The sequence below is a fragment of the Amia ocellicauda genome, chromosome 16 (genome assembly GCF_036373705.1).
Source record: "Amia ocellicauda isolate fAmiCal2 chromosome 16, fAmiCal2.hap1, whole genome shotgun sequence".
Lineage (NCBI taxonomy): Eukaryota > Metazoa > Chordata > Actinopteri > Amiiformes > Amiidae > Amia > Amia ocellicauda.
The window spans coordinates 23508171-23524649 of record NC_089865.1 but is presented as its reverse complement, the minus strand read 5'-3'; the positions used below and the strand labels follow the sequence as shown (position 1 = coordinate 23524649).

The window sequence follows — 16479 nt, the reverse complement described above, 5'->3', positions numbered from 1 at the left end:
TATACAATACTTTATAAAATAAGCAACAACAGCTCAGATCAGTGCCAGGATTTAATGAAATCATACAGTATAACTTAATGATATATATTATTTACTGTTAAATAATATTTGTTCTTTGGTGTGTGTGTATTATATTATATTTTATATATATATATATATATATATATATATATATATATATACAGCGCATCCGGATAGTGTTCACAGCACTTCACTTTTTCCACATTTTGTTATGTTACAGCCTTATTCCAAAATGGATTAAATTAATTATTTTCCTAAAAATTCTACAAACAATACCCCATAATGACAACGTGAAAGAAGTTTGTTTGAAATCTTTGCAAATTCATTAAAAATATAAAACAAATAAAGCACACGTACATAAGTATTCACAGCCTTTGCTCATTACTTTGTTGAAGCACCTTTGGCACCAATTACAGCCAATTGAATAATTAAATAATGGGGGAAATCAAATTTGTAGCCTTCAGATTGTATGTATGTATGTATGTATGTATGTATGTATGTGTGTATGTATGTATGTGTGTGTGTGTGTGTATATATATATATATATATATATATATATACATACACTCACCTAAAGGATTATTAGGAACACCTGTTCAATTTCTCATTAATGCAATTATCTAACCAACCAATCACATGGCAGTTGCTTCAATGCATTTAGGGGTGTGGTCCTGGTCAAGACAATCTCCTGAACTCCAAACTGAATGTCTGAATGGGAAAGAAAGGTGATTTAAGCAATTTTGAGCGTGGCATGGTTGTTGGGGCCAGACGGGCCGGTCTGAGTATTTCACAATCTGCTCAGTTACTGGGATTTTCACGCACAACCATTTCTAGGGTTTACAAAGAATGGTGTGAAAAGGGAAAAACATCCAGTATGCGGCAGTCCTGTGGGCGAAAATGCCTTGTTGATGCTAGAGGTCAGAGGAGAATGCGCCGACTGATTCAAGCTGATAGAAGAGCAACTTTGACTGAAATAACCACTCGTTACAACCGAGGTATGCAGCAAAGCATTTGTGAAGCCACAACACGTACAACCTTGAGGCGGATGGGCTACAACAGCAGAAGACCCCACCGGGTACCACTCATCTCCACTACAAATAGGAAAAAGAGGCAACAATTTGCACAAGCTCACCAAAATTGGACAGTTGAAGACTGGAAAAATGTTGCCTGGTCTGATGAGTCTCGATTTCTGTTGAGACATTCAGATGGTAGAGTCAGAATTTGGCGTAAACAGAATGAGAACATGGATCCATCATGCCTTGTTACCACTGTGCAGGCTGGTGGTGGTGGTGTAATGGTGTGGGGGATGTTTTCTTGGCACAGTTTAGGCCCCTTAGTGCCAATTGGGCATCGTTTAAATGCCACGGCCTACCTGAGCATTGTTTCTGACCATGTCCATCCCTTTATGACCACCATGTACCCATCCTCTGATGGCTACTTCCAGCAGGATAATGCACCATGTCACAAAGGTCCAATCATTTCAAATTGGTTTCTTGAACATGACAATGAGTTCACTCTACTAAACTGGCCCCCACAGTCACCAGATCTCAACCCAATAGAGCATCTTTGGGATGTGGTGGAACGGGAGCTTCGTGCCCTGGATGTGCGTCCCACAAATCTCCATCAACTGCAAGATGCTATCCTATCAATATGGGCCAACATTTCTAAAGAATGCTTTCAGCACCTTGTTGAATCAATGCCACGTAGAATTAAGGCAGTTCTGAAGGCGAAAGGGGGTCAAACACCGTAGTAGTATGGTTTTCCTAATTATATATATATATATATATATAATCTGAAGGTTAAAAATTAGATTAAGGCCCTTCTCCCCCAATCGCTCATTTTGTCCGGGCGGCCAGCTCTAGGAAGAGTCCTGGTGGTTCCAAACTTCTTCCATTTACGGATGATGGAGGCCACTGTGCTCATTGGGACCTTCAATGCTGCAGAACTTTTTCTGTACCCTTCCCCAGATCTTTGGATCCTGTCTTGGAGGTCTACAGACAATTCCTTGGACTTCATGGCTTGGATTGTGCTCTGACATGCACTGTTAACTGTGGGACCTTATATAGACAGGTGTGTGCCTTTCCAAATCATGTCCAATCAACTGAATTTACCACACGTGGACTCCAATCAAGTTGTAGAAACATCTCAAGGATGATCAGTGGAAACAGGATGCACCTGAGCTCAATTTTGAGTGTCATGGCAAAGGCTGTGAATACTTATGTATACAGTGAGGGGAAAAAAGTATTTGATCCCCTGCTGATTTTGTACGTTTGCCCACTGACAAAGAAATGATCAGTCTATAATTTTAATGGTAGGTGTATTTTAACAGTGAGAGACGGAATAACAACAAAAAAATCCAGAAAAACGCATTTCAAAAAAGTTATAAATTGATTTGCATGTTAATGAGGGAAATAAGTATTTGATCCCCTATCAATCGGCAAGATTTCTGGCTCCCAGGTGTCTTTTGTACAGGTAACGAGATGAGATTAGGAGCACTCCGTTTAAGAGAGTGCTCCTAATCTCAGCTCGTTACCTGTATAAAAGACACCTGTCCACAGAAGCAATCAATCAATCAGATTCCAAACTCTCCACCATGGCCAAGACCAAAGAGCTGTCCAAGGATGTCAGGGACAAGATTATAGACCTACACAAGGCTGGAATGGGCTACAAGACCATCGCCAAGCAGCTTGGTGAGAAGGTGACAACAGTTGGTACGATTATTCGCAAATGGAAGAAACACAAAATAACTGTCAGTCTCCCTCGGTCTGGGGCTCCATGCAAGATCTCACCTCGTGGAGTTTCAGTGATCATGAGAACAGTGAGGAATCAGCCCAGAACTACATGGGAGGATCTTGTTAATGATCTCAAGGCAGCTGGGACCATAGTCACCAAGGAAACAATTGGTAACACACTACGCCGTAAAGGACTGAAATCCTGCAGCACCCGCAAGGTCCCCCTGCTCAAGAAAGCACATGTACAGGCCCGTCTGAAGTTTGCCAATGAACATCTGAATGATTCAGAGGAGAACTGGGTGAAAGTGTTGTGGTCAGATGAGACCAAATTCAAGCTCTTTGGCATCAACTCAACTCGCCGTGTTTGGAGGAGGAGGAATGACCCCAAGAACACCATCCCCACCGTCAAACATGGAGGTGGAAACATTATGCTCTGGGGGTGTTTTTCTGCTAAGGGGACGGGACAACTGCACCGCATCAAAGGGACGATGGACAGGGCCATGTACCATCAAATCTTTGGTGAGAACCTCCTTCCCTCAGCCAAGGCATTGAAAATGGGTCATGGATGGGTATTCCAGCATGGCAATGACCCAAAACACACAGCCAAGGCAACAAAGGAGTGGCTCAAGAAGAAGCACATTTAAGGTCCTGGAGTGGCCTAGCCAGTCTCCAGACCTTAATCCCACAGAAAATCTGTGGAGGGAGCTGAAGGTTCGAGTTGCCAAACGTCAGCTTCGAAACCTTAATGACTTGGAGAGGATCTGCAAAGAGGAGTGGGACAAAATCCCTCCTGGTAGCCAACTACAAGAAACGTCTGACCTCTGTGATTGCCAACAAGGGTTTTACCACCAAGTACTAAGTCGAAGGGGTCAAATACTTATTTCCCTCATTAACATGCAACTTTTTTGAAATGCGTTTTTCTATATTTATTTTTTGTTATTCTGTCTCTCACTGTTAAAATATACCTACCATTAAATTATAGACTGATAATTTCTTTGTCAGTAGGCAAATGTACAAAATCAGCAGGGGATCAAATACTTTTTTCCCTCACTGTATGTGCTTTTTTGTTTTTTATTTTTAATACATTTGCACTTTCACATTGTCATTATGTGGTATTGTTTGTAGAATTTTGAGGAAAATAATGAAATTAATCCATTTTGGAATATGGCTGTAACATAACAAAATGTGGAAAAAGTGAAGCGCTGTGAATACTTTCCGGATGCACTGTGTATAATATAATATAGTGGTGGAACGTGTGGATCACCCCTTAGATCAGTGGGCCCTGCTGCCTATGCCCCATCGCCCCCGTGATATTTATGCTTCTGCTTAGATGACTTTGTGGTCATGAAGGGAAAAAACGAAATCAGAAAGAAAGATACACCTCCATATATGGCTGCTTTGTCTTTCACTGCCTTTAAGATCTACTCCCCTCTTTCCTCCCTGTCCTCTAATGTTTTGTTTTCTTCTTCCTCCTCCTCCTCTCTCTCTCCAGCCTTCCTTGCATCGGAACCTTCCTCCTTTGCCCACCCTGGGTCCCACAGCCTTTCTCAAGGTAATCAAACCACAAATATATAATTGTACATGTTGGAAACAAAAATCAGATGCTCAGTGGGTTTATCTGAGTAAGATAATTCTCATATCAAAAATCATATACACACAGTTGTCAGGAAATGTGTCCGTTTCCCCAAAGTCTTTGTTTTTTTTTTAACCCCCCACCACCTAGAAATGTACTAGAAATGTTCTGTTCTGGGAGGTAAAACATGCTTTTAAATTGTAAATACACTTTTAGTTACACAATTGAAAACTGAGGCAAATAAAGAGTAAATGGCACAAGTCAGAAATGCACTGTGTGTATAATCCAAATCTGGTTGTGCTGGTAAACTGACTGGGTTTAAAAAGGAAGTGGCAAGGCCCTGTGGTGGAGTGTGTAAAAGCCAGAGCTGGAATCTGTTTATTTTCTCTGTGTCAATTCCAACTCATTATAATCTAGTCAATTCCAATTCAGCTCTGCTGTATGTCAATTCCAATTCCAAATCCTGTAATCCCTTAATACCTGGAACAGTTGTGTTCTTTTATAAAAAGCATCTTTTCCCATACACATGTATGTTAAACAATACACTACACATTGTTTCTGCAATGTATGAAGCTATAGTTTTAATATTGAAATAATTAAGTATAAAATATGCTACTAATATGTTACATCACAGTAAATATTAAGGTAAAAAATGCAATGTGCCACTTTCATGATTTTAAACTGACATGACTATATTGGTGATGAGGGGGTGTTCTACATTTAGATTATATCTCATATTCTACACTAATCAAATCAAAACAAATTCACAATTGTGTGTAATTACTGGCCTATATTTTCAATTCAGGCCACTGGAATTATACATATGAAACTATGACAAACTGTTACAAAATAAGCTGTTATTAAACATACTGGTCAATAGACAGTTGTGTGAAATGGCTAGTGTTGAATCACTTTTTTTAATACAGCGGCTTTTTCCTTAATTAGTGTATTGACATGTACATGATACTTTGTACCTCATGTTTAAACTCAAATCCTGGTGTTAAAACACAAATTCTGACATGATAATGCAGTTTCTGGGCAGTTTAAAAATAAAATGGAACAGAAACATCTATGTTTAGAGGGTGTTGGCTAGCTTTAGTTGGTTTATATTGCTTGTATTGGGCCCAGTGACATCACATTATGTCAACCCCCATGAAAAATTGAATCTATTGAAATGTTATTTGGATTTCTTTTTAATTTCTTAAGTGTAACATACTGTATTAATAATTTATTATTTTTAAATGTTAACATCTTAACACTGGTTTACAAATGCCTACATAACCTAGCCCCTGCATACTTTTGATTTATTATGCTCTGTCTTGCTCCTTAAAGTCAACTGGACAAGGCTTACTTCACGTTCCTCAAATGAAATTAAAATCTTTTGCAGATCATGCGTTTAGCCTTTATGCCTCTTTATGCCTTAATGGAATTCCCTCCCCTTTAAGATTACATGTTTTAAATGTTTTATGAGGATTTTTTTTTTAAATGTGAGTGTACTGTTTTTAATAATTATGTTTAAGTAAAGCATGTTGGGATGTCTTTTTGATGTGAATTGCACTTAAAAAAAATGAATATAATGTGTATTGAAAGCTAGTCTTTTTTCTGTAATACAGTTATAAAAACAGGCGATGGAATGCAGTGAGCATGCAGATTTAGTTCTAGGTCATTTCAAAGAAATCCTGCTGAAACTGTCTTTTCTCTCTGTTAAGACCTTTCTTTTCCTTTTTCCAGTTCTCAGTTCGGACAGGGTGGAGCAGATGACAAAGACCTACAATGACATTGACATGGTCACACATCTGCTGGCTGAGGTGAGCATCTCTGTCAGTCAACTTCCTCACTCTGCACTTGGTGATCTAGGACCAGCTATATCAGAGGTGGGCAATTATTTTTGCCTAGCGGCCACATGAGGAATTGAGCCTGTTGTGGAGGGCCGAACCAATAGGCTGAACTTAATTCTGTTCAATATTAATTTTATCACAAACACCCACAAACATCCCTCCCTAGCCCAACACAACAACATCCCACATATAACTGTAGCGTAAGGTACACTTATAAATTTCAATTAAAGAAGTGAATTTATAGTATCACCTTATCACGAATCCTGGAATCTTGTAGAACTCAATTTCTGTAATAATTGGACGCAGACACCAATTTCAAAGATATAATTTGTCAAATTTATTCAAAACAAAGACTAAATGTAGCACTACACTAATTATACAAAAGGGAAAAACTAATTAAAATTCAACTCTAGATCAACAAATCAAAGACAAATCACTTCCGTGACCAAATCAAAGACCATGGGATCGCATATGATAACACAAATCGTTAAACAAAAAAGGTTATAAACACATTGACTACAATACCGATTAGTAAGATGAAGGGGAGTCTCTCGTTAGTATTATTAGTCAGACATTAAATAACTACGCAGGTTAGTATTTATGTCAGGTAACTTCTCGTTATATATATCAGTCTCATTTACGTTTAGGTGCCGAGAAAGATCCTATCATTACTTGTTACCACAATTTCCCTTAACTGATTATTATTCAATGATTAAGGATAGGCAGGGCCACCAATAATCTAATGTCTATTAACTTGTGTCAATTTCAGACTAAACAGTTAAACAGGAATGAGAAGATATTTCTCGGCGTTGACAGATTTTATTTCTAAAATTATCAACCAAACAGTTTAATGCAACACACATTTATATTTAAGAAAACTAAATGATATTACACATTCTAGAGTTATGAATCACAGATTAACATTTCTAATTGATTTCTCAAATGTCATGAATCATGAACTCCAAACTGTTAAACTTATCTGAACTTCGTCGCAGAGAGGCCTCTCTGTCTTCGGGCTCAGATAACAGCACACGGCACGAGGTCCGTGTGGTTTGGAACAAAGGCAGTCCGGTTCGGCTTTGTCCAAGAACTTCCACTCAGTCGATGCACCTGGAAGTTGGGGTTTCGCGAAAGTAGAGTCTTTTCCAAACAGATTTTCCACTGGTTTGAAGGCTCCAAGGTTGTGCACAAAATCTTCTTGGCAAGCAGGGTCTCTCACCGTACTTATTTGAAGACAAAGTCTTTGAGGAAAGCAGGGCCCTGTTTGTTCCAAGGGTCAAGTTTCTTAAGACTCAAATAGCTATTTAAATGACTGACACTTTCGTATACAGTCGACTTAGTCAATTGTCCAGCTGTAAAACTCCACTGATCAGGTGGGCACAGGCGGGCAGCGCAGTCTGTAAAGTTCTTTATTTAATAAAGTCCTTTAAAAGAATTCTTTGTACGGCTCAATCTCCTTCTCCTAGTTTAACTCTTCTCTTGCCGGCAAAGACTTGGTTGGTTTCTGGTTCCGGTTCTGGCAACAGAGCTACAGGTTGAGCTGTGGCAGCGAGTTTCTGGTTCAGGTGAGAGAGAGAGAGAGAAAGAGAAAGACTGTCCGCTGTTCCTTATAGTCTGTCAGATCAATAGGTGATTGGTCCCTGAGTTCTTGATTGGATTTCGGTTTCAGCCCCCAGTGTCCTATTGGAGGGGGGCTTGATTTATGACTGATGTCAATCCATGCCATCTTTTGGAAATGCCGGTTGGCCTGGGTTCGTAGCTCTATGTCTGGATTTCGGCTCTCATCCACTTCAAAGAGTTTTTATCACCTACAGGCCCCTTTCTCCAGACATCTCATAGCAGAATTCCAAACTATTTGGCCTCTTCTCGGTGCCATCAAAACTGTCACTTTGATGCAAACCAGTTCCAAGCTGATGAGCCAAGGAAATCTGATAATTTTTGGGGGGGAGAGGTATTCTTTAGATCAGTGCTTCAGCTCAGAGCCCAAATGCTCTTATCCAAATACACCCAACATAACGCTACATTCCTTTTTCAGATAACCGGGGTTGCATACGCAACCCATTGTTGTCTTTCAAGTCGGAAGCACTGCCCAAGGGGGAGGGGTTACTGTATAACAAAACCGGCGCAAGGGAGGAGGCAGCGAGCTGATCAGGGAGCCTTCCCCGAGGTGCACCGCTAGGGGACCTCGGCAACACAACTCCAGACAGTAACCTCAGGGGCACTGTAGGGCCACACCTGAGCTGTCCAGGAGTGAGGACCGTAGTCAAGCTCTACCGGGAACTGTCTGCAATCAGCATATACAAAGCGGGGCTACAGAGGTCAACTCTTATGCCCTCCACTTACAAGAGCAAGGCCGGCTGCTCTACTAGTGCAGCTAGGAGTGAGGTCGAATCTACTTGCACAATGTCTGGCGCGGGCAATCAAGCACTTGTGCGGCCTCCGCACAATATCGTGGCAGTGGACCCCTGATCCAATAGGAACAGGGCCACAGACTCAATGAAAAAAATACAATATAATACATAGCTGGTTAGTCAACAATATACAATACATACATACAAGACCTTCATGCTGTCAGCGCGCAGCACAAGAGCATCCAACTCAACTAAACAGTACAGAGTGTAAGCTCCATTGTGCTGACAATTAGATTTCGTATAAATGAACTATATACACCACGGGGCTCAGGAATGAACTCATGCGCTGCCCATGGAACACAGGAGCAGTTGACGCCTGCTGGTTAGACCGGCTAACTCAGGGCAACATTAGCTCTACTGTGTTAACAAAGGAACTATATACACAGCGGAACACGAGAGCCTGCTCACGTACTTACCGCTGAGGGCAGCAGCAGTGGACTCTTGCTCTGTGCCACAGCCAGAGCGGGCCACAGACCTGCTGACCAATGAACTATGTATACAGCGAAGCAGCGAAACTCAAGCGCCATCAGCTGGGAACAGCAGCAGTGAACTCCATTCTACAATTCTACACATGTGGAATACAGGAGCAGTTGACACCTGTCGAATAGCGCAGCTAACGCAGGGCAACTACAGCTCTACCGTGTGAATAAATTAACTATGTACACAGCGGGTCACTGGAGAAATCAAGTGCCCTCCGCTGGAGGACAACAGCAGCGGTCCCCTGCTCTATGGTGTAATACAGCCAGAGCGGGCCACAGACCTGCTGACCAATATACAGAGCGGGGTACAGGCCAACACATGCACCACCGCAACAAAATTATAATACTGTTTTATTGTGTGTAGTATTTTACATTACATAAAAAAAACAATTCAAATTTTTAATACTTATGATTAAAAAAATGTAAAATCAATTCTTAAAATCACTTAAAATTTTTAAAATCTTTGTGATTTAACAAGATCAAGAACAAAAAAAACTTAACTTTAAATAAACGTGCACAAAACAACAAAACAAACGTGATTAAACAACTGCTCACCAACATAAAAGTCAAATACATTTAAATAACTGAAAATGCATTGGACAAAATAAAGAAACAATTAAAAAGGTAAAAATAAAAAACAAACAAAAAAGGTCCAATGCATTTAAAATTAAATCCAAAACGGACAATGTATTTGACAAAAAAATATAACAAAACTAAACCAAAAAACCCCTAAACAATTAGTGATTTAAAAACAACTAAATCTTTAAAAACAGTTAAGATTCATTTTAAAAGTCATTTTAAAAACAATCATCCATAAAATGGTTAAAAGATCTTGGACTCGGGCTCCAGCAGGGGGAACTGACCGTCCCCGGAGGTGGGTCCCATCATGGGATCCTGAGCTCCCCCATATCTTGTATATGCCAGTTCTTATAGGCTTCCTCCTTGCCCCTCTGATGGACCTCCAGATTGACGTAGTCCCTCACGAGCACCATGCCCCTCCGCGCAATGACAATCGGGTCCAGCTCCTGCTTATTGAATAGACAGATATTCCGTCCCTCCCACAGGGCCCGCTTCACTGCGCAGACGACACGCCACCAGCACCTCAGGGTGGAAGATGTTAGTCCCCTGGCAGGACCGTATAAGATCTGCTGGGCGGTCGCCCGCGCAGGAACGGCAAACCTGTGGAGGAACGGAGAAAACAGGAGCCAGACCCTGTAGGCGGAGGGGCACTCTCTAAAGATGTGAGCCTCCGTCTCCTTCCCCAGGCAACCCTTATAGGGGCAGGTGTCATAAGGAGCTATGCCCCTTCTGTGCATGAACACTCGGGTGGGGAGACACCGACTCACAACCATCCAGGAGACATCTTTCTGCATATTCGTGAGGCAAACGTGCGTAGCGTTAGCCCAGATAAACCGGCAGGTTTCGGCAGGGAAATCTTCTATCCGGCTGGTCTCCTGGGTAGATCTCATCTGGTCTTATAATCCCAGGAGGCCAGCACAACTTTATGGAGGCCTTCTTCGAGCGCAAAGGCTCGGAGCGCCCTGTAGAACGGCGGGGGATCCCACGAGTGCGGCCTGGTGTTATCCATGGCGCAGAGGCCGAATGGTCTCAGGCTGCTGGCAAAATAAAAGCGGTTCAACAAAATTATAATGAACGAATTATACAGGGCGGCCTCGTAAGTCAGCATGCCTGTAGGCCGCATGACAAGCCCTGGGAACACATCGACAGGGCTGTCTATACATCCAGGAGCAGCTCGCGTGGGTGCTCGACTGGAAGGCATAGTCTGGTGGAAGGGAAAGACACGGTTCACTAGCTCCCTCAGGATGCACTTACAGGTGCAGACTGGGAGAGGAAAGGCAGGAGCCAGAGCCTGCAAGCTCAGTTGCTCAAATGGGGCTTGGGAAAGTGCGTCCAGCACTACATGAAGGCACCATGCGGGCAGTGAAAGGGTTCGAGGAGGCCGTAGCCGTCGAGCTCCCTTTAGAAACTGCACAGCCAGAAAATGAGACCCAGTAGGCTCACCATCAATCCGAACATGACATGTGGAGATGGCCACCAGATACAATTTGAGCATGAACGGGGACTTGCCCTGGTCCAACAGCTCTTGTAGAAATTGCAATATGACCCCGATGGGGCAATTAATTTGGTCTTGACCGCCGTCTTGGCACCAGGTGCTAAACGTCCGCCAGCGGTATGAATACTGCGACCTCGTAGAGGGAGCTCTCGCCACCTGAATAGTGGCAACTACCGCGTCCGACAGACCCCAGGCAATCAATCGCTCCCACTCAGGGACCAGGCCCAGAGCTGGAGGAGGCCTGGATTGGGGTGCCAAAGCATGCCCTGCACCTGGGACAACAAGTCCGCTCTCACTGGGAGCTGCCATGGCTCTCCGTGGAGGAGGGCGATCAGGTCCGCGAACCAGAATCAGCAGAACTGTTGCTCATTCTCTCCTGACCTTCTTCAGGACCACCGGGAGAAGGGGGAATGGTGGGAACGCGTAAAGGAGACAGCGTGGCCATGTGTGGGATAGCGCGTTGATCCCTAGGGTTCCTGAGCGGTCTTGGACGGAGAACCATAGTGGGCAGTGTGTGGACTCTGCCAAGGCAAAGAGATCCACGTCCGTCCTGCCGAACTGGCTCCACAGTTGTTGTACCACAAGCGGGTGGAGACACCATTCCGAGACCGGGGGGCCTCCCCGAGAGAGGAGGTCCGCCACCGTGTTGGACAGGCCTGGCAGGTGAACTGCTCTGATGGAGCAGAACCGTGGCTGCGCCCACAGAAGCAGACGGCGCGCTAGACAGTACAGTCTGCGCGACCAGAGACCTCCTTGCCTGTTGATATAGGCAACCACCGCTGTGTTGTCTGTCCGGACCAGCACGTCTGTCCCGCAGGACTGGCAGGAAATGAGACAGTCCAAGGAGTACTGCTTGTAACTCCAGGATGTTGATATGGAGGGCCCGTGCGGGCTCCGTCCACCCGGACTCCATGTCCGTCGCAGACTGCTCCCCAACCCTGCCTGGAGGCGTCTGTCATTATGACTGCTCGGTGGTAAACTGGCCCCAGGGGCACACCAAGTGTCAAATTGTGGGGGCTCCGCCACCAACGGAGCGCCTTCCAGCACGCCGGAGTGACTGTGACTCGGCATGTTTAATCGCAGCGAGGGTGCATCCTGAGAGACCTGAACCACCACTGCAACGGCCTCAACTGGAGGAGGCAGAGGTCGCGAAGCGCCGCACACTGCAGCAGGTCCCTCACTCGCGGTCGGGCGGCCTACCCACAGGTGAGCTGCCGCAGACGGCCTGCGTTGCTGAACCTGAGGTGCCACTGGGTACACTCGGGCCAGCTGCAGGGACTGCTCCCTCTCCTGAAGAGTGCGCGATAGCATCTCCTCCACAGAGGGGCCAAAAGTAAAGCCCGGCAAGATAGGAGCGTCCATGAGGTGAGTCCTGTCTGCCTCGGGGACCCGCCGTGCCTGGGACAGCCAAAGCTGGCGGCAAGCCACCACAAAGTTGATGCGTCGAATTATGGTGGAATTTACGCTGGGAAAATCCACCAAGCCCGCTTCTGCCACGCCCTGGGTCCTGGCATAAGCCTCCCCACTCCTGACTAGGGCGGGGGCTGTTGCCGGATGGTCCCAGGTGGCCCTCAGCTCATCGAGGAGGTCAGGCAGCAGCGGGAGGGCCCGTGTGGGCTGCTGCCCGTGCTGACCCCTCTTGAACCTGGACCGTGGCGGTGCAGGATCGGAGAGCCAGGGGAGCTGGACAGACTCCACAGCCCTCTGGATGACTGCCCAGAACTCCCTATCCTGTCCCGTGGGAGCAGGAGGGGTGTCCACACTCAACGGAGGAGGAGGGGTGGAAGCGACCCAGAGAAGCGACTCGTGAGGACCCAGACACAGGCGGTTCTCCTCCCAGGTGGCCCGTCTGCTGCCCTCCTCCTGGGATGGGGCAGACAGACTCCCCTCAGTCTCCACCGGCGCGGTGTGAGCTGACGGTGGAGTGTCATGATGTGGGGGGTGCGGCGCTGCCTGCGTGGCCAGGAGAGCGCAGATTTGGTCCATCCTGCTGTTGAGAGCAAGGATGTCCTCATTGTCCGCTGAGCCTGACCTCTATTTGCTCCACCGCTCTTCCTTGTCGTTTGCGCACCACAGGCTTGTCGGCATGGGCGGCGTGGCTGTCGCAAGGGGGGCAGCTGCCGTGGCAGGTGTGGGAGTGACAGCCGGCGCAGCAGCGGTGCCCAGACAGACGGGGCATAAGACTTCCCCACTCCAGGCGGGCAAGGTGTAGTGGCTGCAAGCGGCACAGTGGCGATGGCGAGAGGAGCTCATAGCCGAGTGCCGAGCGCACACGTGCGTGCACAGGGAAACGTGCAGCAGAGGCGCCGATCAGTGTTTGCACCGGGGGCACACAACAACTGGAACACCTCTGCAACAAGTGGAGCACCTAGCGGGCCAGTTAGCGTCTGGGGCCGCCAGTGGAAACGGAGCATAAGAAAAATTGTTTACCCTACCTTTCAACTGTTGTTCCAAGTTCTCAGAGATTTCTTCAACACATCGCGTCACAGTATGCCTTGACAGGGAAAGTTTTTCAAGAAGCGCTTTCTTGTCAGGGCACAATATTGCAGCAGATTCAACTAAACATTGCTTGATGAATTCTCCCTCTGAGAATGGCTTGCTGTTTTTTGCGATTTTGTGGTAATTCCATCTTGAGCTGACATTCGTGAAACCATCCTGTGCGATTGTTGACCCTTTTCTTCTGAAGACATGTTCTCATATTCGGCTGCACTCTTTGAATACTGCTACGATTTCTTTGCAAACTAAGCACACAGCTTTTCCTGCGACATCAGTAAAGAAGTATTTTGATGTCCATTCTTTTTTAAACACTCTGTGTTCCACATCTATGTTTCTCTTCTTAGATAAACTCCTGTTGCATTGGTAAATGTGCCAGTGAATGTGACCTCACTTCCTGCACTCGAGCTGACCCATAGCCACGCATCACAGCAACCAATCAGAGGCCTGTGTCAACTAAGCACATTAAAAGTCCCCTGAACTGTGTGTGTTCACAATCAAAGTACATGTTAATGAATACTAAGAGGACTTTTATATTATTTTACTAAAGTTTTCACAGCTACGTGAGTGTGTATTATTCAAAATGATGATTTAGTCTGGAGGTCATGGCGGACCGTAGTGGCCCAAGTCTGAGCTTTATCGATGTCTTAACTATACAGGGGGGCTAATGAATTTGATACAACTGGACCCAAACCTATTCCCCCATGTTCCTGTTCGTGTGAGGACCAAATCTCTTCACTCTGCATTGTGCATTTTATTTTGTTAGTTATTTCAAATGGCCAAATAACTTTATAAGCACTTTTATGTTAAACAACTAGGTTAATTACAATGCTTCTAATACAGACATTGGGCTGCATTAAATCAAAACTTTGACCTACCCGCTAACTACAGAAAACTACAGAACTGTACTCAGTTACGGCTTCATTTTTAGTAAGATGACACTTTATTCTAATTGTAAATGTAACCGCTATAATGTACAGGTTTGTAGTTTGCTATTAGCAAGTGGGTCAAAGTTTTAAATGAATCCAGCCCATTGTTTTGAATATCTAAAAGACCTTGAGTAGCTTTTGGCCAATCTTGCTTGGTTGCTTTTTTTATCACTTTCTAAACAAATAGAGACAAATGCAACCTTAAAACATGAAGAGCATTTGCAAATGCATTGGCACCCAGCTCTATCCAATATCCCTGTTGCAGTTAAATGAGAACCCCCACCTCCACCCTCCTGTTTTAAATGCTGTATGGATTTGTGTCTCCTCTGTCTTAGCGAGATCGGGATCTGGAGCTGGCAGCCAGGATTGGCCAGTCCCTCTTACAACGCAACCATGTCTTGCAGGAAAGGAATGATGCCATCGAGGATCAGTTGGTACAGGCCTTTGACCAGGTGAGCCCACAAGCACAGTACAGACCCCATCCCCACAGCTTTGCAAGGGAAATTTAGTCAATAGATCATATGGTGCCATTTTACTGGTAAACTTCAAGACAGTAGAAGTTGAAATCAATGGAGGCAAACCATGTACTTGCTAACCTAAACCAGTTCATTATTGTTTGTGTTGTGAGTAAGGTTCAGCATTTCTGTTTTTGTTTATTGATTTATTTATTTTTTCTACGATCTACGATACGATATTCAAATTAGTTTGCAATGGGACAAACATTTAATCCTATTGCGAAATTAAGTTTAAAAAAAATAAGAGATTAACAAATTGCGCTTTTACTAATTAGTGAAATGAAAATGAATTGCTATTAATATAAATGGTGTTAAAAGAAAACCCAAGAGACCTAGACATGGAGTCAAAAACATTACTATCAAAAAGCATTTAATTGGGCTAAAGGACACAACTATATACACCTGGTATACACCAATGGGTATAATCTATTCTGCACAACACACTAAATTGGTAACCTGTAGAACTAATTGGACTTATAAATATGTTTTGAATGTAACGCAGTGTTTTTACCACCTTTTGGCAACACATCGGTTTAGTTTACACCTAAAGCCCATTCCAAGCTTCTGTTATGTTGTTCACTTCATGTGCATGTTGTTATTCTGGTTGTCACACTGGTAATGCTGAGTATGTGTAGGACATTGTATGTTAGTGTTTGTAAAACCATGCTAAATGACTGCTACTACTACTAACTGTACTGATGATCATGTTGCTGCAGGTCCACCAGCTGCAGCACGAGTTGTCTAAGAAGGACGAGCTCCTGCGAATTGTGGCCAGCGCCTCGGAAGAGAGTGAGACGGACTCCAGCTGCTCCACGCCCCTGCGCCACACCGAGCCCTTCAGCCTAGCACACAGCCTGAGCCAGCTTGAGGCGCTGCAGGGCAAACTGCATGACCTGGAGGAGGAGAACCTGGCCTTGCGCTCAGAGGTACCACAGGTCTCACAGGCCTGTTTTTTGGTGTTTAGTGCAATCAGTACAGGCCACACTGCTACAGCGATTCTGGTGGCTGTAATTTGGCTGTAGCAGTTACTAATTTTGAGATTCTTCTAAAAGAAAGGGTTTTGATGCTACAATGCTATATTCTTGTTAAATCTCACAGTGGCATTTTACCTGACATTCTAAAAGCTATGAGTTGCAGGAAGTCCTCAAGAAACTACGCAAATCCGCCTTATCACCTTATTACTGCAACTTATTTCAGTTTTTTATTTTTCTTACAAATAATTCCCAGCATAAAACCCACGTCACCTTAAAGTAATTTAATTTGTTTCAGTGTTTTAAAATAAAATATCAGACAATGAAATTTCAATGTACCATTTGTAATTCAGGGGTCTGAATATTTTTGCAAAGGCACGGTATGCAAATGTGTTTGCTCTTCTTGGTATAAAAGAAATGGTCTAACCTGCCAGAAAGACAGA

General features: G+C 44.4%; 1 protein-coding gene across 2 annotated transcripts in view; it reads left to right on the top strand.

The window, feature by feature from the left end:
• The window catches only part of trak2 (trafficking protein, kinesin binding 2), a 96069-nt gene that overhangs the window by 60525 nt on the left and 19065 nt on the right, over window positions 1–16479 (top strand). The window contains exons 4-7 of one of the 2 annotated variants that reach the window (XM_066688597.1): window positions 4246–4305; window positions 6058–6134; window positions 14886–15002; window positions 15782–15991. In XM_066688597.1, the coding sequence (XP_066544694.1) occupies window positions 4246–4305; window positions 6058–6134; window positions 14886–15002; window positions 15782–15991 (464 nt within the window). The remainder of the gene's footprint in view (window positions 1–4245; window positions 4306–6057; window positions 6135–14885; window positions 15003–15781; window positions 15992–16479) is intronic. The other variant, XM_066688598.1, reaches the window with a different exon arrangement.